The sequence below is a fragment of the Marmota flaviventris genome, chromosome 7 (genome assembly GCF_047511675.1).
Source record: "Marmota flaviventris isolate mMarFla1 chromosome 7, mMarFla1.hap1, whole genome shotgun sequence".
NCBI lineage: Eukaryota > Metazoa > Chordata > Mammalia > Rodentia > Sciuridae > Marmota > Marmota flaviventris.
This window is the reverse complement of record NC_092504.1, coordinates 143,013,816-143,038,150: the sequence shown is the minus strand read 5'-3', so window position 1 is coordinate 143,038,150 and position 24,335 is coordinate 143,013,816. Positions and strand designations below refer to the sequence as shown.

Sequence of the window (24,335 nt, the reverse complement as noted above, 5' to 3'; positions counted from 1 at the left end):
TGTGCTGAGGATGCAAGGCAGTCACCGAACCCAGCACTCCCACTGCATGAACTTGGCATTCTGCGTGTACGCGGCAGATCAGTCTGCGTGAACATACGAGGTGGCTCTCCTGGTGGCCCTGGGGAACTGGCCTGTGCTCTTGGAACTTGGGGCCTTCCTGCCTTAGAAGCTCCTGTAGCCTCTGATCATCACCAAAATACAGATCAGGCCTCCCTCCCCTGGAGGTGGCTGAAACTCAGTGACTGGCCACGCCACTTCCTCACTGTGGGAAGTAGCCTCCTGCAGTCTGCGGTTCCTTCTTAAAGAAGCGTTGAACTGAGCAGGCCATGAGAGCAAATCGTGTACCTACAGGAGGCAGCATTCAGTTCCAGTAGAAAACTCATGAGCCAAAGTTCTGTGCACAGCAACAGTGAATGCTGGAGCTACAGAGAAACGGAGAAAACAACACGCCTATTTGGGTTTCTTTCTGATGTCTGTTGGGCGGTGGGGTAGGCAAAACACTGCAGCCACCATTTCTGACAGATGGGAACACACAGTTCTCTATCCGAGAGTCAGTATGGGATCATGCACTGAAAAGGTGGAGCTCTGAATCCAAGATATTCATCAACACTCCCTGCTAATTGTCTCAAACCAATGAACTTCCACATTAAAAGGTGACAATGCCTTCCAATAAAATGCAGTGCATGTATCTGTAAATGGTAAGCAGCAACCAGCACTTGAAATGAAACACACAACTCAAAAGTTACCGTAAAGAAGAAATTTTACTCTGCATCTCCTGATTGATCTTGAGCTCTTCTCCTGGTCCACTTTCCTTATGAACAGGCTCAGTTGTCAGACCTGTGACCCAACCTGTAGAGATGAGAACAGTCACGCACCAGTCAGTGCTGCTAGGTACTGACAGCGTGAGCCCCTAGTCCACCACTATCAACCTAACTCAGCTGTAACACAGCAAAACACAAAACCAAGCTGGAAAGAATTCAAACCAAAAAAAGTATTTAAGCAATTTGTGATACTGTTTTTGCTTGAAATACTATAATACTATGCTTAACGGTATCTTTCTATTCTTAATAGTTTTAGTTTTCAAGTATGGAGTAAGTCAGAACATCTTAGCAAATTCAAAAAAGTGACAAGTAAGCATCGCCTTTCGAAAATCACTTTTAAGGAGATTTAAACTCTCATGAAATTGGTAAGAACGGAAAACTCAATGCTCAAAAGCAAACAAGTTTTTACAAGACAAGCACACAGTCCAAAGCCAACTAGATTTCTAAATAGCTCTCTTCTAACAAAGAATGCCACTTACTTTTCAAAGCTAGTAGAAACATGCTAAGTGCTCTTAAAAAGGGTTAGTCAAACATCAACACTTCATCAATCCAATGGACAAGGCCACTCCTCCTCCTCTGCTTACTTACTGGGGATGGAGCCCAGACCCTGGCTCAGGCCAGCGAGTGCTTCCCCACCACCGCCTCCCTCAGCCCACCTCCTCATTCTTTAACCAATAACTCTAATAATTCTATAGGAAGGATTTACTAATAATACTTCTCAAAAAAGTAGCCATCAAAAGAACATGCATTTAGACCTTGGTCCCTGGTTCTTCACCGTTCTTTACCTGAGTAGGTGGACACCACGATTTCATCATAACCGTCTTTCCCTACACAACCACCTTGGATGGACGTGACACTCTCAGACAATGCCTAAAATAAATCAAGACCAAGCACTTTATTAATAAGCTGAAAACTTCAAAGGTAGTCAAAGCAAGCTGCCAAAATTCATTATCCTGTCTCCAGACATTCAACACATATTTACCGAGTGTCTATTTATTATGTGTAGATGCTGAGATTAGAAACACAAAACCTTAAACAAATCCCAGAAAATTCCAACAGTTTTAAATTTGGAAAAGAAGATTAAAATGGCTCCCTTTAAAAGGCGATTCACACTTGGCTAACACTATAAATATCTAATGAGAAAAAAATAATTTATTTACATAATGAAAGGATATTTTTAAAAATAAATTACAAAAGTAAAACTACTTTAGATCACCTCTTATTTGTTTTCTCTAAAAGAAGAGTTTTTAGATGAACAAAAGTATGTATCCTCCTGTACATCTTTAAGTTAGCAACTAGATTTTTCATCACAATTTTACATAGTTACAAAGACTGTACTTCTGGAAGTTTGTAAATAATATCATCTTTTAAGCAATACTTCCCAAACTTGTCAACAATAATCATCACCAGGTGAGTCAACCAGCACTGTAAGTCAGTACTGGTTAAAGCTATTTGGAAAGCAGCAATAATTTTTTAACTGTTATATATTCACATGTGAATACACACAACACATGTAACTTAAAAGTCTTGCAGTTATACTCTGATTTTTTAAAAAATGCATTGGCAACCCACCAGTGGGAGTTCTGTTATTTTTGTGATACTGGAGATTGCATCCAGGGCCTCACACACACTAGGCAAGCATTCTGAGTTACACCCCACACCACTTTTTTTGAGACAGGGTCTTAATAAGTTGCCTGGGCTAGCCTCAAACTTGTGATCCTCTTGCCTCCAGAGGTTATAGGTGTGCACCAAGGAGGGACAAATTTACGCATATAATTGAAATTTGGAGAAGCTGGGCACGGTGGTGCACACCTGTAATCCCAGTGCCTGGGGAGGCTGAGGCAAAAGAATCTCAAGTTGGAGGGCAGCCTCAGCTACTTAGCAAGACCCTGCCTCAAAATCAAAAATAGAAAAAAGGTCTGAAAATGTAGTTCAGTGGTAAATTGTCCCTGGGTTCAACACCTAGTACCACAAAAGAAAAAAGAAAAAAATGTAGATTTAATAAATCCTTAATGGTTGAAAATTTTACATTTTTCCTTTTTCTCTTTTAACTTGTATTTTCATTTCACTCACTTCACATACTTTTATCTTAATGTAATCATGTGCTTGAAATTCCTTTATGCTTTTCTGCAACGAGAAAATATATAAATGAGGCCAGGCATGATGGTGCACACCTGTAATCCCAGAGGCTTGGGAGGCTAAAGCAGGAGGATCATGAGTTCAAAGCCAGCTTCAACAATGTAGCGAGGCCCTAAGCAACTTAGCAAGACCCCGTCTCTAAACAAAATATAAAAAAGGGCTGGGGATGTGGCTCAGTGGTTAAGCACCCCTGGGTTCAATCCATAGTACCAAAAAAAAAACCCCCCCCAAAACATATATACACACATATAAATTATCTTCTGTGATCATAAGGTCCTAAGGATTAGAAATTCTGATAATAATTACAAACACTGGAAATTTCCATCATAATTATTAGTGTCACATCTGATCAAGACAAATACACAAGCTCTAGTATATAATATTTAATCACAAAAGAAAATTTCTGAAGGATCTCTATATATATATATATCTCATGAGATTAAATGAGATGCTTTATTCCTTCCAATTTATTCATGCATTGCCACTGATATTACATATTGCTAGAATAAGACTGGTGTAACATCAAGCATATTCCCATTTTTTTTTTTTCCATTTTCACAGTAAGCTCTGAAGCCAGGACCTCTCCTGTTAGAAAACAGGAGGGACAGTGGGCGAGGCCTTAGTGCCAGACCTGGCAGAGCAGATAAATGCTGTCACTGCTGAGGTTTTGGACAGACATCGAAGAGGGGACCTGAGGCCTCAACAGGCGACTCTACCAGCAAGAAGGCCATTCACAGATGAGGCCCGCAGACTGGACCTCCAGAAACACAAGCTGAACTAAGCCTATTTTCCCTATAAAGAAGCCTGCCTCAGGTATTTCACACAAGAACAAAAATATGGTCTAATACGCCAGCTCATGAAAACGAAAGATTCCACTTACACCATGGAATGTACTTCAGACCATGCAAACGGAATTAGAAATCGTCACATTACAGGAAATCAGCACAGGAAGACAAGTACCAAGTGATCGTACTTGTATGAGAGACATAAAATGTGGATCTCATACAAGTTAAGAGGACCGCTTCCTAGGGGTAGGAGGTAGGAGGAGACAGAGAGGCAAAGGCTGATTGGTGCGTACAAGCTACAGTAAACAGGAGAAGGAAGTCCTGGAACCCAGGTCACAGCACGCACATGCGTGCACACACACACACACACACATAAACACACACACACAGCTCTGGTGTGCCCTGCACAGCAGGGTGGCAGGTGACCATTACTCAAAAAGCTACGAGAAAGGATTTTCACTGTTTTCACCATGAAGAAACGAGAATGCTTGAGGAGAAATGTTTGATCTGATTAAATATTACACAATGTACACATTATCAAATCACTTCATGATTCCCTGTTAATATATTCAATTTCCTATTTTTAAATATCATTTCAAGTAAATCTAAAATACTTAAAACACAAATGGAAAAATATGATTCTGTTCATGCCAGAATGCTTTTCTATGTGATTCTATACCTCAGCAGCATAAACAGACTTAATTACATTTAAATTTTGTAAACAAGTTACTCTTATCTAGTATTTCTTTCACAGCTGGCTCTTGAGTATCTATAAGCAAAACTGCTACTTGTTCCTCTCTGTTTAAGGATATTTCTGATACTGCCCTAATGGTGTGCAGTTTATTCTTGGATTTTAAAACAATATTCTCATTCATGAAACTCAAACTAGAAAGGTAACTGCTATATAATGTGTTGCTATGCATTATAGAAACTCAGATAAACCACTTACTACTTGAGAAATTTATAAAGGTTTAAAAGTATAATGAAATAGTAATTCAATATTCAGTTTAGAAGCAACAGTCTATTATTCAAACGAGTAGTCTAGAAATTTTGATAACATCAAAATGTTTCAGACCAAACATAAGATTTTTAAAATATTTTTAGTTGTAATGAACACAATACCTTTATTTTTTTTTTTTAACGTGGTGCTGAGGATCGATCCCAGGGCCTCGTATGTGTGAGGCAAATGCTCTATCACTGATCCACAATCCCAGCCCCAAACATAAGATTTCAATATTATTTTCCTTAATAAAATTCAGCCCTTAGTCATCTCTATAAACCTGACAAGGAATAAACACATAGATGGAGAATCCTCTGGACCAACCTACCAGGTCAAATCGCAGAACAGGCTCCTCTGTGTTATCCAGGCTGTACACTTCCACCATTCCATCATCTCTCCCAACAAGTAAATCTTTAACCCCATCACCCATAATATCGAAGCTGTCAATACACAAAATACCTTTAAAAAAATGTGATGTTATTACAAAACTAATAGTTGAGTCATGTATATACCAAATAAGAGTGAGAAACTGGCTCAGCAAGCGCTCTGCCACTGAGCTACAGCCCCAGCTCTGATTTTCTGGTTTTCATACTTGTATTGTACTTGTGATAGATTTTAACATTAAGCTGGGTGAAAGGTATACAGGAACTATTTGTGTATCTGTAACCTGCTTCCCCAATCCATTCTCAATGCAGTGTAGTCTCTTCTGGGGGCTCAATCACATCCCGCCCCCAACGGCAGTTCTCCAGCGACTCCCCACTGCGACCTCCCGGCAAGGCTCCGCTGACAGCAGCCCTACCCTACCTCCCCCAGGTCAGGTCATCGCACCCTGTGAGTGGACGTAGCCACACTGGTCATCCTGCTACTCCACAGGTGAACTGAGTCCACCTCTCCTCCTGCAAAACTCTCTCCCCTCCAAATCTCCACACCCTCCTTTTTCCTCTTCAGAGTTCAGCTCAAATTCAACCTCTTCTAAGACACTTTCTTGGACCACGCAGTCTAAAAGCAGCTCCCCTTCTCTCAGTACTCTCTTAACATACTGCTCTGTTGTGTCTTCTTCATGTGACAAGGCCAGGCCTTATCTCTCCCGACAAGTACTTGTGAAGGGGATAAGTGTATGAGCATCCTGTATGTGTAAGAAACCATCCCTACCTCCCAAGTCAGGCACGGAGTCCCCTGAGACAGCACAGGATTCCCTTGCATTGTACCAGTCACTCTCAGGTCCCATTAACTGCCTACCGTGGACAGTTAACAAAGAATTTTACCACAGCATATTTTCCCAAAGTATTACTAGCATTTCTTATTTTAAAAAATATTATACCTACAGTGAGAGACCTGATGAATAAACAGTACGTAAACCAGAGGTGGCTCTCCTATTACATAGGGCTACTATATAATACGAATAAGTACAACAGTAAATTGCATGACCTTTTTAATTTAACAGTTACGGGTGTTTCAGGATCTGAGCTTCGTTGACACCATACCTCCCCGCTTTCTCTCATTTCCAACTTCCCACTTGTGCACTGGCTTGGAGGTGGTGATCTGAATAAGCCCGAGCTTCCCATCTGCCATTCCAAACAAGAGGTCTTCCCCAGAGTTGCCTAGTTATAATTAGAGGAAACATTAGTGACATTTCTTTAAAATTAAAATATTTTCATGTAAAAACCTCATTTAAATATCCTAAGGCAGGAAATGATTTGGGAGAATTGTTATATATTCACAGGATTTTGTAGCTCAAGAGAGAAGTCCACCTCCCAGTCCCCGACATCTAACGTTAAGATGAAACTGAAAATTAAAGTTCAATGACTCCTTACTGTGAGTTACTGGCAAGTTATCAGAAGATAAATGTCTCAATTTTAGTTCATCTTCCTTCTACAATTCCCATTTTCACTTAATGTATTTTATAAACACAGTTAATTGTGAAAAGTGAACCCCTGATTACCTCCGTTTCCATTGTGCAGTGCTAAGACAGCAGGTGGGCCAGGAACTTCAATTTCATACATCACATCAGAACCCTGAGAAGAATATATATTTAGAAACTGAAACTGAACACAAATTTAAAATAATATAGAATAAAATTGGGCCTGGTTCCACCTGCCTATAATCATAGCTACTCAGGAGACTGAGACAGAAGGATCCCAAGTTCAAGGCCAGCCTGGGGAATTTAATAAGACCCTGTCTCAAAAATATTTTTTTTTTTTTTTAAAAAAAAAGGGCTGGGGAAGTAGCTTAGAGGTAGAACACTCCTGGGTTCAACCCCCAGTACCACATAAAGAAAAACATACAAACATACACATACACACACACACATCCCCACATATTCATTCATGGAAAACATCTATATTCTTGATAACATCTAAAATAAAACTGCTGATAAAAATCAGGTCAGCAGCACCAACTTCCATTTGTTAGCAACTCTGCATGTATTAACACATTTGAAAATAAAATATATATAAAATGCAAAGACCAAGGAGAAAAATATGCAAAATATTCTTCACTGTCACACTTTTCATTTTGAATACACTGATTGATAGAAAACTTACAATGGTAAATTTTCCTTTCAAAACTCACTAGGAACAAGTTTATTTCTTCTGCCATTCTGGTATTAACTGGTTTAACTTCAAGCACACTCAAACATTTGAGCAGGCCCAAAGTTATTGCCTAAGGAAAAGTGCAGCCTTTCTTTTGGTAGTCCCCAAATCACTCCAGTTAGAGGCAGAATCATCTGATATTTAGGTAAGAAAACAAGTTAGGTCCTTTTCTCATTTTTAATTTTGCCATATAAGTAAACTGGAAACAGTTTGCAAAATTATAGTAAATATGGTATAATATTTGTTAAAAATATTTAATGTGTATTTAGAATATAAGATCTATATGCCTTATCTTTATCATTTTTAAATCTTTAGATATGTACACACAACTACATGAACACAAAAGGACATACACAAAACTCTAAAGAAGCCACCTCTAAGGTAATGAACTGCCCTCAAGATGGGGCATAAGGGAAGAGGGCAAGGTAGAGGAGAAGCTCCAATTGCTCACTGTCCACAAACCCTTGGTTGTCTGCATAATAAAGAGTATGGATTCCTTTTGGTTAAGCAAAGCAGAATCCTAGAATTCTGCCAGAGCAATCTCTGACTGAATACTCACCAGCTCCCAAAAAAAGGCTATTCAAATGACTCACATTTGGAAGTCCAAGCCAGGGGACAAATAACGCCTTCGAACCTCTAGAATGAACCAGACTTACTTTGATTGCCTCTGATGGGGTATGGAATCACTGGATTTTTCCTTCTACAAAGGGCTGATGCCAAGAAACAGCCACCGGGCTGTGGAACTGCAAAGGTGAGACTGCCTGAGGCAGCAGGGAATTCAGAGCTCAAGCCTGGATTAACTGTACCAACTACTATCGAATACCGATCCAACGAACCTTCCAGCTACCTAGTAAACTCCAAGGGTTTTCAGGAGACCACCTCCAGGAGACACAGTGGTCACTAACAGCAATGACCTGAAACAGCTGTGTCAGCCATCAAGCATCTCCCTGGAAATGTGAGGACACCAAAGTGATTTTCCCTCTCTTACCTACTTATCCAACAAACTTGCTTCATTCTACCTACTGTCAAAATGCTGGATAAACTCAAATTAAATATCACCCTCTCCCTAACCTAATGTCTTCCTTGAGTTTGATTTCTGGGGAAGAATAGAGTGATGAAGAAAGAAAGGGGAAATGCTGCTGGAGGTTCTCTGTAGCAAAAGCTCTCTGCTACGACTGTGCCAGGTCAGAAACTGGGGCAGGGGGAGAAGGTGTCCTTTTTTCTTCCACATATGCTCTCTTGCAAAAGATCTCAACACACTTACCCCAACTAAACAAATTAACTTATCAACTAAATTTAAAAAGTGTTTTTCATATACAACTTTATACAGGACAAAAGTAGTAATTGTTAAAATAATTTATAACAATACTCATAATTATTCATTTACTTAGATTATGAAAAGTCACAAAAATGCAAATAGCCACCTGTAAAACCCTGAGCACTCTGTCCTGGCAGGCCAAGATGGGTGTAATCTGAGGTACTCTTTCCACTGGAAGGCAGATGACATCATTGATTTTGTCTGCAGAAAGGTAATAATGTTGGTCTTTGCAGTCACAATAATGATTATAGATGTAACTTGCGCTGAGAAAGAGGTCAGAGCCAGATATGTGCCTGAGAACATTAAAATAGTAATTTCAGACCTCCATAATTTAAAAAATAAGCACAGGTTAATTCTTGAATTTTTCTCAGAAATGAAAACAAAAGTTACCACAGACTTAGAGAACACAATCTTTTTTTCATTTCCCCACTTAATTTCTGGCCTTTTTGATATTATCTTTTTATTTTGTAAGATAAAAATGAAGATCTTAAAGCTTAAGGTTTTGCAGTACAAACTAAGCTCAGAAAAACTGAAAACAAAAATGATAATTTCTATGTGAAGAAATACCAAAAAAGAAAGTTTCTAAATGTGTAGGACATTCCCTGTCAAGCACTGTCCTGGGGGTTTCCGTGTAAATCGACCCCCATGGTCTGTAAATTGGGATTACTGACTACCACCGGCTCCCGGGGGAGGAACAGCCTGCTGACTCACAACCAGTGACAGTGGAGTGGGCTGCAAAGCAAGCAGGCACTTTGACCTCTAGAATTAAGCTTTCTTACTACCACACTAGACGGCCCAGAAAAGCCTACTCAAAGTGAATCTATTGTAAACTACATGACAAGCAGTGGAGAATGTCTCCATTAGAACTTTATTTGGAATAAAGAAATGAGAAGCAAGTTCATTTCAAATTATTTTAACAAAATTTTGGTAATAATCATAATGATGTTCTAATTCTTAGAATACATACAGTATTCTCTTGGTGGAGCTGAAATTTCTTGATAAAAATTTATATTTTTCATATATGCTATTGGAATGCAGGTTAAGCAATCTGAAAATCCTGAACCCCAAACTTTGTATTAACATAATTCTCCAAGAGTTTCAGACCTTGGAGCATTTCAAATTTATAGGTAAGGGATGCTCAACTGATAGTCTTTGCAAATATCTGAAAAATCTGAAAAGCTTTGGAATGTGGTCCCAACCATTTGAGACCAGTGAGGTTCATTTCAAAAGAAAGGAACTGTTTTCCTCTCTTGGTGAAGCCTCTAATCTCAGATCCTGCAGCAATAAAGATATAAACATGTATATCTTTCACTTTTAGATTATCACCATGTGACTATCCAGAAGATAATTTTATCTGGGCCTTTCATCTATTTCTCCACCCCTATGGTCCCTTTAAGAGTTTTCAATACTAAAATCACCCTGTGATATGCTTACCCTGTACTGCCCCTCACTTCATGATGACATGGCCTTACTGTTTGGCTCTGAATATTACCATATAATGATCTGATCATTACACATCATATACATGCAATGAAATGTCACTCTGTACCTCACAAATTAAATTAAATTAATTACAATTAAAAATAAAATGTATTTCAAACAGAAATGCCCAGAGCAGGGCCACTGGAGAGATCATGGCTACTGGGGAGACAAGGCAGAAGGATCTCACACCTGTGATCCCACCACTTCTGAGGCCAGCAGGAGGACCACATATTCAAGGTCAGCCTATGCAACTTATCAAGACCCCATCTCAAAATAACAATAAATAAAAAGGGATGGGGATACAGCTCAGCAGTAGAGTGTCCTCAAACCAATCCAAGTGGTGCAGGAAACAAAAATCCAAAAAACAACAAATGAATATGTTTATATAATAAAGCTCTTTAACAACAACAAAAAAAAATATTCAAAAGCAAATATGGTTTCCAGTGGAACATCTGTAAAGTAGTCAATTTTATTTTCCAGAAAACTTAAGATATGACATTTAATCAAATGATCTATGTCTACTAGAAACATTGAAAATAGATATGTACAATGAACATACATAGCTTTAATGCTCTCAGTGAGGTTCGTTTCAAAAGAGAGGAACTGTTTTCCTCTCTTGGTGAAGCCTCTAATCTCAGATCCTGCAGCAATAAAGATTTTCTCCTGAGGTGTATTAAGAACCCCTCCCAGCTCCAGTCGGGCAATCTTCTGCCCTGGTAAGGTCTTGAATACTACCTGAAAAAATCATTCACAAATAGTAAGTATACAAGTCATTGTATTGTAAACCTCTTTCCTTTACCATAAAAAACTGCTATGATTTTGAACTTACAAAACATTATAAATTTACAGAAACTTTTATAGAAACTATATAGAAACATTTTTAGAAAAAAAATCTATTTGTTTTAGTGGGTCTTCTGGTTTTGTGCTAGATATCCTTAAACTCTGGCATATTCATCCTGATACTTTTTTAATTGGAGCACTGTAATCATACGTAGTGGAATTCATTGTGACATATTTGTACATGCGTGCCACACAATCTGGTCAACTTCATTCCCCAGTACCTTCCTTTTCCCTCCTCTCACCCTCCACCTCCCTTCTATTTTCATGAGACCCATGGCTCCCCCAACCTTTTCCTAAATCCTTGCAACTCAAAGCAGTGTTCACATAGCAGAGCAGTATGATTAGCATTGCTAAATTCATTAAAAAGGCAGACTCTTAAACCCAATCCAGACCTACTGAGTGAGAATCTGCATTTTAACAGGATTCCATAGCTGGTTCCTGTACAGGATAAAGCTTGAGAAGGACTGGTTCTACAGGAAAGTCCACTTGGCAAACTCTTTACTAAGGTTCAATGGACATGTTCCGTACCATAACCATGTTTTTGAAACTAATCTCACCTAAACTTTGTACAATTTTATTTAAAAATTTGGTAAAGGACTAACTATAGAATTTACTGAAAAGAATATTTTAATACCTTATCATATTTCTAACTAAAAACAACATTTCTGATCACTGTCTTTTCCCGTGTTTTCCATTTATCATTTGCACCAGTCCCCCTCCCTGTCATGATTCATACACAGAAAGTGAGATTTCTGGGAGGCTATGTGAACAATGGAGAGGGGGTGTTTCTGGGAGTTTTAACTCTCTTCATCTGTTTTTTAAATACCATGTAATACACAGTGAGTACCCGAGCTCCCATCTCAGATGGAGCATGTGTCCCCTTTGAGTATGATAATGAAACCTTGGTTGGGCTAGCTAAGGGGCAAGGTGACAGGACAGTCGTTTCCACTCTCACAGTATGCTTCATAAGACCCCACCTGCACACTCTAAGAGACTCTCCTGCTTACTTGAAAGGCCACTGGGTTGTAGGTGCATGGACCACTTGGCAAGGACTTTGGGAACAAGCCAGACCTTCCCTCACAACCCACTTTCCACTCTCTGTACTGTAGAAAATTCTTAACCTAGGAGTATTTAAAAAAAAAAAAAAAGTACTACATTTGTCTTTTTAAAAAGCTTTTCCCGTCTAAAAAGACTGCACTTACCACTGCTTCTCCTTTCTTCATGCCAAAGCACAGGACTACTCCATCATGATCTCCAATAACCACCTGTAACGGAATGGTAAAAATCTAACATTCATTTTACTATTAAAAGTTCATTAAATGGTTTCAGATTCTACACTGCACTAATGTTTAAGAAACCACATCATCAAGTTTAAGTGTAGTGTCAAATGGGAAGAGAATAGTCAGAATCATCTGAAAATGATATCTAAATACCTTTCCCATTTCCAGCTACATATCTGGACAAGCTGAGTTTTCTTCACATATTTCAACCAAACAACATATCACAACAGACTGAATGTAGAAAACAGATATGAGAACTCAGCGTTTGCTTATGCCTGAGACTAAAGAATTTGCAAGAATATAACATCATATCACTAGTCTTACTAAATTATTTTAGAAAAAAATACTTTCAATAAAAATGTGTTATCTATATAAACATACATTTAAAAAATATTTTTAACATTTCTTAGTCTTAACTTTAAGTTTTGATAGATACACCCTACATAATATTCTTTGAGATCTTCATAATTTAAACATGTAAAGGTTCAAAGACCTTATTTTTATTACAGCAATAGTGTTAACTAAATACAAAGTTCAACATCAAAATAATAAATGACTTAAAAATATGATAAAGCTTAAGGAAAGAATTTTCTCTACATTCTGATATGCTTTATATTTTTTTTTCCATATACACAATCTGGTACACTTAGAACAAATTATTGCCAGAAAAATGGAATATAGTTTTTAACAAGTTTATTATACTATTTACTAAATGTACAGAATAATTTTTAAAATGTCCAAGAAAATTACTATGTCTAAATGTGCCTTGGTAGTCAAACCTCATTCAAATTAAAAGAAATTCATTTTCATTTTAACATGACTGTTTTTAAAAGACTAACTCCCTGGTGGAAAGGGAGGTGAGGAGAGGTAAGCGAGGTATCCACAGTACCTTCTGTGCCGCTCTATGTCTTGACGCAGGAAGTAGCTTCATTGTCTTCTGCGAGGTCACTCCCACCTAAGAAAACAGACCAGCTGCCTAGTCAATGTTTTGTGATACTCTGTAATTTGAAGTTATTACATCAGAGGTTAAAAGGAGTAGATAAGATCATAGTGAGCCTTATTTTTCTTTTTATCTGAAGTGAATGATGCCTATTTTTTTTTAGAGCATTATAGTTATACATGGAAGTTGGGTTCATTTCGACAAAGTCACACATGCATGGAATGTTATGTACCCCATTTCAGTCCCTATTCTCCCCTTTACCATCCTCCCTCCCTTCCCCTACTCTACCGATCTTTCACTCATTTATTTTTGTTGATGCTTTCTACATTTAAAGGTGGAATTCCCTGTGGTATACTTATACATGCACAGTGTGGTTTTGTCAAATTCATTCCACATTTTCTCTCCTTTCCTGTCCCTTCTCCCTTCCTCTCCATCTCCTACTCCACTGATCTTCCCGATATTTTTTATATCCAATCCCTCTCTCCTTCCCCCCCTTATTTTCTCTAGATTCCATATATAAAACATTTGACCCTTGGTTTTCGGACTTCTTGCACATAGCATGATGTTTCCATTTCCATCCATTTTCCAGCAAACGCCATAATTCCATTCTTCTTTACAGCTGAGTAAAATTCCACTGTGTACGTACACCACATTTGTTTAATCCACTCATCTGCTGATGGGCATCTGGTTGGTTCTGTAACTTGGCTATTGTGAATTGTGCAGCTATTAACATTTATGTGGTGTAACCCTACTGTTATGGTTTAGATATGAGATGTCCTCCAAAAGCCCAAGTGTGAGATCGTGCAAGAAGGCTTACAGGTGAAATGACTGCGTTATGAGCGTCTTAACCAATCAGTGATTTAATCCTGACAGGGATCAACTGAGTGGTACCTGAAGGCAGGTACCGTGTGGCTGGAGGAGGTGGGTCGCTGGGGGGGTCCCTTTGGGGGCATTCCTTTGGTGTGTAGAGTCCTTCTCTCTCTCTCTCTCTGCTTCCTGATGTGATGTCCTGAGCCCTTTCCCCTGCCACTTACCTGGAGCCCCAGGGAATGGAGTCAGCCATCCATGAACTGAGAGCTCTGAAACCATGAGGCCTCAGATAAACGTTTCCTCCTCTAACTGTTCTTGTCAGGTCTTTTAGTCACAGAGGCTGATTTTAGTACTTTAGGAAAAACAACAAGCAGTGGGATAACTGGGCTGTATGGTGGTTCCATTCCTAGTTTTTCAAAAAATCTCCACACTGCTTTCTAGAGTGGTTGCACTAATTTGCAGTCCCACCAACAATGTGGTACACAAAAGGTGGCATATTATACATGCACAGTGTGATCGTGTTAAATTTGCCAGCATTTTTAACTCTTTTTTCAAATACCTTTCTTTTTTTTTAATTTATATTTTTTTAGTTTTCAATGAACCTTTATTTTACTTATTTATATGCGGTGCTGAGAATCAAACCCAGCGCCTCGCACATTAGGCAAGTGCTCTACCACTGAGCTACAACCCAGCCCCACCTTTCTTTATTTTTACGTGGTGCTGAGGATCAAACCCAGTGCCTCGCACGTGCTAGGCAAGCGCTCTATAGCTGACCCCAGCCCCAGCATTTTTATATTTGTTTTCTTGATATGTGTCATTCTGACTACAGTGAGAATGAAATCTTAGTATAGTTTTGATTTGCAATCTCCCTGATAGCTAGAAATGTTGAACATGTTTTCATATATTTGTTGGCCATTTGTATTTTATTCTTTTGAGAAATGTTAAGTTCTTTTGCTCATTTATTGATTGGGTTATTTGAGGTTTTGGCATTGAATTCTTTGAGTTCTTTATATATTTGGGCTATTGATCAATCCCCTGTCAGAGGACTAGCTGGAAAAAACTTTCTCCCACTCTATAGGCAATTTCTTCATCTTACTCCCTGACTGCTATGCAAAACTCTTTTAGTTGAATGACATTCTACTTACTGACGTTTTCATTTCTTGAGCTTTGGAGTCTTGTTAAAGAAGCTGGTGCCTGCACCAAGAGGATGGAATGTTGACCCTGTGTTTTCTTCTAGCAGTTGCAAAGTTTCTGATCTAATTCCTAAATCTTTGATCCACTTTGACTTTTGTGCATGATGAAAGATAGGGACCTAATTTCCTTCTTCTATATATGTATATCCAGTTTTCCTGACAACACTTGTTAAAAAGGCTATCTTTTCTCCATCATATATATATACAAAATATATATATATATATATTTTGTAGTTGGACACAATACCTTTATTCATTTATTTATTTTTATGTGGTGCTGAGGATCAAATCCAGCACCTCACAAATGCTAGGCATGCGCTCTACTGCTGAGCCACAACCCCAACCCTGTCCAACATATATTTTTGACACCTCTGCCAAGTAACAGATGACTATTAAGTATGTGGGTTTGTCTCTATGTCGTTTCTTCCATTCCACTGTCTTCATGTCTATTTTAACGCCAGTACCATGCTGTTCCTCTTACTGTAACTCTGTGGTACAATTTGAGATCAGGTATTGTGATTCTCCCTACATCACTCTTCTTGCTCAGTATTATTTTTGGCTATTTTGGGCCACTTTTTCTTCCAAATGAACTTCAGGACGGCTTTTTTCCTAGTCTGTGAAGAATGTCATTGGTACCTTGATGGAGACTGCACTGAATCTACACATTGCTTTTGGTAGTTGGCCATTTTGACAATATTAATTCTCTCTATCCAAGAACACAGAAGATCATTCCATCTTCTAAGGTTTCCTTCAATTTCTTTCTTTAGTGTCCTATACTTTTCATTGTAGAGATCTTTCACCTATTTGATTATATTAATCCCCAGGTGATTTGGTTTCGTTTTTTGTTGTTATTTTCCCCAATTTCTTTCTCAGCAGAATCACCATTGGAGTATAAAAAAAAATTATTGATTGATGAATGTTGGTCTTACAGTCTACTACTTTGTTAAATTCATTTACTAGCTCTAGAAGTCTGCTGGTTGGAGTTTATTGGGTCTTCAAGATATAGGATTATGTCATTAGCAAAGAGATAACTGGTCTACTTCTTTTCTTATTTCTATCCTTTTAATTTCTTTCTCTTGCCTAATTGGTCTAGCTAGAGTTTCAAGAACCACATTGAATGGAAGTGGTGAATGTGGACATCCATGTCTAGTTCCTGATTTTAGAGGAAATGCTTTCAGCTTTTCTCTATTTAGTATGTTGTTTCTGGCTTGGGTTTGTCATATATAGCCTTTACAGTGTTGAGGTAAGTTCCTTCTATTCCCAGTTGCTCTAGCATTTTAACATGAACGGGTGCTAAATTTTATCAAACACCTTTCCTGCCTCTATTGAGATGATCGTATGATTTTTGTCCTAAATTCTATTTACATAGTGAAATTGATTTGCATATGTTGAACATCCCTGGGATGAAACCCACTTGATCAAGGTGTATATCTTCTTGATGTGTTTTTTAACGCACTTTGCTAGTATTTTATTAAGAATTTACATTCCTGGGATTAAACCCATTTAACTTCTTGATGTGTTTTAATATGGTTTGTTAATATTTTATTAAGGATTTTTGCATCTATGTTCATCAGGGATATTATATTAGTCTGTAGTTTTTTTGTTTTTTTCTTTCCTTGATGTGCCTTTGTCAGGTTTTGGATCAGAGTTATACTGGCTTCACAGAATGTATTTGGGAATGTTTTCTCCCTTCCAGCTTTCTTTGTTAGAAGGCTTTTAATTGCTGTTTCAATTTCATTGCATGATATTGGTCTGTTTAGGTTTTCTATAACTTCCTGATTGAATTTGGTCACACATGTTTAGAAATCTATCAATATCTTCTAGATTTTCCAATTTACTGGAGTATAAATTTTCAAAATAGTTTCTAATGGCTCTCTGAATTTCAGAAGTGTCTGTGGTGATATCTCCTTTTTCATCTCTAATTTTATTTGGGTTTTCTGTGTCATTCTTTTGGTTAGTTTGGATAAGGATTTATTAATCTTATTTATCTTTTCAAAGAACCAATTCTTTGTTGCACCGATCCTGTGTGCTGTTTTTAATTCTCAATTTCATTAACTTTGGCTCTAATCTTGTTTATTTCTTGTCTTCTACTAATTTTGGAATTTTTTCTTCCTTTTCTAAGGTCTTAAGGTAAAGCATAAGCTTATTTGGGATCCTTTTTTAAGTAGGCACTCAATACTATAAATTTTCCTTTTAGAACTGCTTTCATGCTGAGATTTTGATATGTCACTCTTCCCATTTGTTTCTAAAAATTCTTGATTTCTCTCATTTCCTCTAGGCCCATTTCTCATTTAAGACTACTGTTCAATCTCCATGTGTTTATTGATTTCTATTATTTTTCGTGCTGCTGATTTCAAGTTTCATTCCATTATGATCTGATAGGATGCATGGGACTTTGTGTGTGTCACTGGTATTTACTAATACACTGAAACCCAGAATATGTGCTGTTTTGGAGAAGATTCCATGAGCTGCTGAAAAGAAAATAAATTCAGCTGTTTTGGAGTGAAACAGTCTCATAGGTCCATTTGATTTATATTATCATTTAGGTCAGAAATATCTTTATTGATTTTTATTTGTTTGATCTATTGGTGACAAGGGTGTGCTGAAATCACACAGTAGTATGATATTGGGGTCTATCTGTGATTTAATATCAAGACATTTTTTATGTAATTAGGTGCACTGACATTTGGCACATAATATTACTATCATTATATTTTCTTCATGAACTGTTCCCTTTACCAGTATATAGTGGCCTTCTTTGTTTCTGCTGATTAATTTTTGCTTGAAATCTACTTTGTCATATATGAGAACAGCTACTCCTGCTTACTTTCAGATTCCATTTGCATAAACTATCTTTTGGCATCCTTTTACTTTCAGCCTGTAGATGTCTTTGCCTATGAGATTACATAAACTATATAATTCTATTAGACAGTGGGACTGCAGTTTCTTAGGTGAAGAGAAAATAGTGTAGGAAGGCAAGAAAAAGTTTGGAATATTAGGAAGTGAACAGAAGAGAGGCAGGAAATAGCAGATAAAGGAGGAGGATAATAAATAAATAAAAGTAATTTAAAAATCAAAAGAGTGAAAAAAGGAACAGGAAAATTTGGCTAATAATGGGGGAAGAGAATGAGGAAGGAGTAACAAGAGGGACAAAAATAATCAAGGAATAAACAAATGTAAGATCAAAACAACTCAAATCCACATATAATTACACCCCACCTACGTCAAAACAAGGCACATAATAAACAGGGGTAAAAGAAAGCAATGAAAATGGAAGTAAAATTATATGAAAAAACATATATTTGAACCTATCTATGCAGTGACAAAACACATACACACACAGTCTCGCAGAATAGAAAAAAAATAATATCTGAAAATTTTTTAAAAATTAGAATAAAGAATAGAATTAAAAATGAGAGATATGGGTAAGAAAAAAAACAACAATATTTCTCATTACTTCTTTAATGAGAAATCAAGGGCTTGTTTCTGCTGAGGTGGCCAAAACTGTTGGCAAAGGGGAAGTTTCGTTCTTGGTACTGATTCTGGGCTCTGTAACTCCGGGGTCAGGGCTGGGGGTAAGTCCACCGTCCCTGTGTTCCTCACCTAGCTGACAGCTGCTGTGGCTCGGAGTCCGGGCTGGCTCTAGTGGTCCTCAGCTTCCTGTCTCCGGCACAGGGTGGGGTGGACGGGGGAGTGCGGGCCAACCGTGTCCCCCACTGCGGGGTGTTGCAGAGTCCTAGCCGGGGCTCCCAGCAGTTAGCCCTGGGTGTTAGCTTTATCAGTGGGCTTCTGCTTATGACCGGGCAGTGCGTACAGATGGTTCCCAGGGCCAAGCGATTTTCATTGCTTTTCACTCAAGAACTTGCCCCATTGCCTCTGGGTCCATTAAGCTCTGCTCCCTTTCTATTCTCCAGGGTTCCCCAGGCCACATCACGCTGTCCCCTCTTTGCCTGTGCCCCTTCCCTCCACCGCCAAGTCTCTCATGGATTATTTCTTATATTATGTTAGAAGTTCCCAATGTTCCGAGCCTCTGTGGTGTTCTACTGTCCAGTACTAAATTTCAGGGAATTCCCTTCACAACCTTGCTGAGGTGGCCAGTTCTGTGCTGAGGACCTCCCTGGGGAGCATCCCTTTCTCTGATGCAACACCTCTCCTGATACACCTAGTATCACAATCAGCAATGAACTCCCCCCACACTGGGGATTGAACCCAAAGGAATTTTACCACTGAGCAATAACCCCAGCCCTTTTTATTTTTTGAGATAAGTTCTTATTAAATTTTCTAAGCTAGTTTTAAACTTGTGATCCTCCTGCCTCCTCCCACATAGTTGGGATTATAAGTGTTAACCATCGTGCCCAGCTGATATTTTCTAATAAAACAGGTCACAAAAGTCAGAATGTAGGAAACAATCAAAAATACTAAAATTTATTCCATAAGGTAGCCAAGCCAAAAACAATTATGTGACATTTCTGTGTTTCGTGAAAATGTTTTTTAGTAAGTCTTTTCTAATTTCATAGTGTTGAAGAATTTTTGTAAAATGGCTAAAAATCTTTGGAAATAGATTGTAGCTACTGAAAGATAATATAGAAAAGCTCTGCTAAATTACCAAACATGCTGGGCGTGGTGGTCCATGCCTGCAATCCTAGTAACTCAGGGGGCTGAGGCAGGAGGATCATGAGTTCTTGAGGCCAACCTCTGCAACTTGCAAGATCCTGTCCCAAAACAAAAATAAAAAGGACTGAGGCTGTAACAACTCAGTTGTAAAGTGTCCCTAGGTTTAATTCCCAGTACCAAACATAACAATGATAAAATAAAAGACCAAACATGCTGATAATAACATCCAATCTAACTGAGGGTGAAAATTATTTCACAAAATGTAAATAATTCTACAAAAGAGAAAAATGGAAAGATGGAAAGAGCAGAACTTGCTCAGCAGGGATCTGTCAATAGAGGGATAAAGCTAGAGGAAGAGACAGGACTAACAGGAGAGAAGTTTAAAAAGCAGATCATGAAAGAATTTGCATAGTTAAATTATTCCATTGTGCACTTCAGGGAGTAGTATTAAAGTTTAAAGCAATCTATTAAGATCTGCATTTTTAAAACATCCTTCTAGCAAGTGATACAAAAGAATGGCTTAGAGGAAGGTGAACCTGAAATATACAGATCCAGTTAAGAGCCAATTTCAATTAGTTCAGCAAGGAAGATGAGACGAGGTGATGGAGATGATGAAAAGTGGGACCGATTCAAGAGATATCTATGATAAAATCAGCAAGTGTGATAATCAGATACAGAAGATGGAGGGGGGAAGTGGCACACACCTGTGATCCCAGCAACTTAGGAGGCTGAGACAGGAGGATCCTAAGTTCAAGACCAGTCTCAGCTACTTAGAAAAGCCCTAAGCAGCTAAGTGAGACCCTATATCAAAACATAAAAAGGGGTGGCGATGTGGCTCAGCGGTAAAGCTCCCCTGCAATCATTCCCTGGTTTAAAAAAAAAGATATTAAAGTAGGAAATACTTAGCAAAACTCCAAGGGAAACTCACTAAGCAAATATTTGCACCATTAGCTAAAACAGGATGGCTAAAAAGGAGGAGATGGGAACTTGGAAAAGACAATTCTATGATGAAAGGAATCTGGGAAGAAAGGAAAGTAGATGTAATAGAAAGTTCTAGATTGCAAGGTTTTTATTCAAATAACAACATAATTTTTAGCTATTGAACAGATTACTTCCCTGATGTCATGAGCCATCCATGGGTTGTGTGTATGAGCTATGCACATTGTAGCTATATGAGGGGACAGGTCTGGCATTGTACACTGATTGGGCTGTGGGATGCAAGTGCACCTCTCCTCTCACTGGGCCTGTGATCTCACACAGCACCTGAGATGGGTGTGAATTGCAAAGATGTCAATCAATCTGCTGACCACAAGACATCATGAAGCAAGACTCCACCTCTGAAACTTCATCCCCTGCTTTATTTGGTGTAGAATATTCTATCAAGAGTCCTTTGTGTGTCATCTCTATAAAAATAAAGAGGTCTCAGGTGCATGTTCTCTTTTTCCAGCCATCCAGGGTGGAAGTTGACCCTGAAGTCACAGAGCAATCCCACCTTCGATGTGAGAAACTTATGTCCATGTGTTGAGTGACTTCTTGGCCATTTTCTTAGTTTATTGTTGCAGCCAGCTCCTTGAACCCAGGTCATGTTGTCAGCGAGGGTCGCTGGCGAGACCCTGAATCCTCATTTATAATATCACGTACTTTGAAAACTGTTATGAGAGTTAAGTATGCATGCTACGTTCTCAGAATAAACTAGCTGCTCACTGACAGACTGTCGTTGCTGGTAGTGGACAATGGCTGCTAAGAAGTAAATGCCTGTAAAAGGCTCTGGTAGAGCTGAGAGGCAGGAGTTGGAGGTGCACAGGCAGCTTCAGCCAGGGAGAACTGCAAGGGCGAGTCCTGGGGGAGCACCTCTGGCACGGCAGGGCGCGCACCGTCGCCCAGGCCCCACGGGACACTGGAGCAGCCCGAGGACCACACTGCGTGGCGCACACCGTCTCCCCAGGCCGCACACACAGGCACCCGGGGCAGCCCGACGACCGCACCGCACCACGGGGCGCGCACCGTCGCCCCAGGCCCCGCGGGACACCAGAGCAGCCTGAGGACCGCACCGCGGGGCGCGCACCGTCGCCCCAGGCCCCGCGGGACACCAGAGCAGCCCGACGACCGCACCGCACCACGGGGCGCGCACCGTCGCCCCAGGCCCCGCGGGGCACCAGAGCAGCCCGAGGACCGCACCGCGGGGCGCGCACCGTCGCCCCAGGCCCCGCGGGACACCAGAGCAGCCCGAGGACCGCACCGCGGGGCGCGCACCGTCGCCCCAGGCGGCACGCGCAGGCTCCCAGCCGGGCCCTCGGGGGAACCGCGGCGGGAAGACCCGGGCCGGCGGCGTCGGCTGAGGACCCAGCCTCTCCGGGCCGGCTCGCCGCACGGCGCCCGCCCCACCCCTCGGGTTTACCTGTGAATAATCCGCCCGGTTTAAAACCAGATCCATGCCGGCTGCGGGGGGCGGCAGGGACTCCGACCGCAGCCTCGGGGGCCCCACAGGCCGCCGCGCCCTCAGCGGTACCGGCCCGGGCTCAGCTCCGCCAGGGACTCGGCAGCTCGGCGCGGGGCGGCGCGGGGCGGCGGCGGCGTGACGTCAGTGCGCTCGCGCGAGGGGCGGTGCCCCCCGCCCCCGCCGGCAGCCTGCTCCAATCAGAACGAGGGGAATAAAACACGGGGTCCGCCGAGGGGCGGGCGGGCGGTTTCCAGGGAGATCAGAGACGCAGAGCTCCAGCCCAGGGCGCTCAGCTGGGCGTAGAAAGCGCCCGGGAGGGAGCGTGGATGCTGAGCTCTGGCATTCTGAGGAGGAAAGCACCGAGCCAGGGTTAGGGTCTCCGTTTTAGGGGTTGGCGTTCAGCAGCCGTCCTCATACGTTTGGCTTTGCAATGAGTTTGCAAAACTCTTGGAAGGACCTTTTGTTTGCATGAATTTGTATTGGTATTTGCTGTATTGAACATTAGAACTGAAAATGCCTTTAATTAATGTACTTCTAAAACCCCATTGCATAAGTATCTTAATAAAAATGATTAATTTTTCAAAATTTTAAAAATGTTTACCAACTCTCTCCAAGATGATAGTAGATGGCAGGAGTCCCAGGTCTGCTTTTGTAATCAATCTATTGGGGTTGTTTTGTTTTGTTTTTTGTTTTTGCAAACCCAAAAGTGCAAATTTTATTATTGTTATTGGTATGTAATATTATTAAACAATATTAATAATTTTTGTTTTAATTGGTTATACATGACAATGGAATGTACTTTGATACATCATATATAATAATATATAATTATATTATATATAATTTCTCATTCATCTGGTTGTATATGATGTAGAATCACACGGGTCGTGTAATCATATATGTACCTAGGATAATATGTCAGATTCATTCTACTGTCCTTCCTACCCCCATACCCCTCTTCTCCCTTCATTCTCCTTTACATAATCTGAAGTACCTCTATTGGTCCCTAGCCCCCCTCTATTGTGAACTAGCATCAGTGTATCAGAGAAAACATTCGGCTTTTGGTTTTGTGGCATTGACTTATTTCACTTAGCATGATATTCTCCAGACTTATTGACAAATGCCATAATGTCTTTTTTCTTTAAGCCTGAGTAATGTTCCATCATATATATAAACACATCACATTTTAAAAATCCATTCATCTGTTGAAGGGCACCTAGATTCATTTCATAGTTTAGCTATTGTGAATTGATCAGCTATATACATTGATGTGGCTGCATCACTGTAATATGCTGATTTTAAGTCCTTTGGGTATAAATTGAGGAATGGGATAGCTGGTCAAATGGTGGTTCCATGCCAAGTTTTCTGAGGAATCACTGTAATGCTTTCCATAATGATTGCCCTAATTTGCATTCCCACCAGCAATGTATGAATGTACCTTTTCCTCCACATTCTCACCAACATTTATTGTTGTTTATATTCTTGATAATTGCCGTTCTGATTGGGGTGTGATGAAATCTTAAGAGTAGTTTTGATTTGCACTTCTCTAATTTCTAGATATGATGAACATTTTTTCATATGTTTATTGATCACTTGTTTATTTCTTCTTCTGTGAAGTGTCTACACAGTTCCTTAGCCCATTTACAGATTGAATTATATGGTTTGCTGATGTTAAGTTTTTTTGAGTTCTTTATATATCCTGGAGATTAATGTTCTATCTGAAGTGCATGTGGTTAACAATTTTCTCCCATTCTGTAGGCTCTGTCTTCACATTATTGTTTCCTTTGCTGAGCAGAAACTTTGTAAAAATCCATCCCATTTATTGATTCTTGATTTTACTTCTTGCACTTTAGGAGTCTAGTTAAGGAAGTCAGGTCCTAAACTGGCATGATGAAGATTTGGGCCTGCTTTTTCTTCTATTAGATGCAGGGTCTGAGGTCTAGTGCCTAAGTCTTTGATCCACCTTGAGTTGAGTTTTGTGCAGGGTGAGAGACAGGGGTTTGATTTCATTTTGTTACAATTTTCCCAGCGCCATTTATTGAATAGGCTATCTTTTCTCCAGTGAATGTTTTTGGCACCTTT

The 24,335-nt window shown here is 39.7% G+C and overlaps 1 protein-coding gene across 2 annotated transcripts in view; it reads right to left on the bottom strand.

Moving 5' to 3' along the window:
• The window catches only part of Bbs7 (Bardet-Biedl syndrome 7), a 37,856-nt gene extending 15,487 nt beyond the window's left edge, over nucleotides 1-22,369 (bottom strand). Inside the window, exons 1-11 of one of the 2 annotated variants that reach the window (XM_071614734.1) lie at nucleotides 22,212-22,369; nucleotides 19,806-19,911; nucleotides 13,146-13,211; nucleotides 12,179-12,241; nucleotides 10,696-10,871; nucleotides 8,761-8,947; nucleotides 6,688-6,760; nucleotides 6,230-6,346; nucleotides 5,074-5,204; nucleotides 1,607-1,691; nucleotides 747-849 (exon numbers count right to left, since the gene is read on the bottom strand). In XM_071614734.1, the coding sequence (XP_071470835.1) occupies nucleotides 747-849; nucleotides 1,607-1,691; nucleotides 5,074-5,204; nucleotides 6,230-6,346; nucleotides 6,688-6,760; nucleotides 8,761-8,947; nucleotides 10,696-10,871; nucleotides 12,179-12,241; nucleotides 13,146-13,187 (977 nt within the window). In that variant the 5' untranslated portion in view covers nucleotides 13,188-13,211; nucleotides 19,806-19,911; nucleotides 22,212-22,369. The remainder of the gene's footprint in view (nucleotides 1-746; nucleotides 850-1,606; nucleotides 1,692-5,073; nucleotides 5,205-6,229; nucleotides 6,347-6,687; nucleotides 6,761-8,760; nucleotides 8,948-10,695; nucleotides 10,872-12,178; nucleotides 12,242-13,145; nucleotides 13,212-19,805; nucleotides 19,912-22,211) is intronic. The other variant, XM_027955861.2, reaches the window with a different exon arrangement.
• Between the last annotated feature and the right edge of the window lie 1,966 nt (nucleotides 22,370-24,335).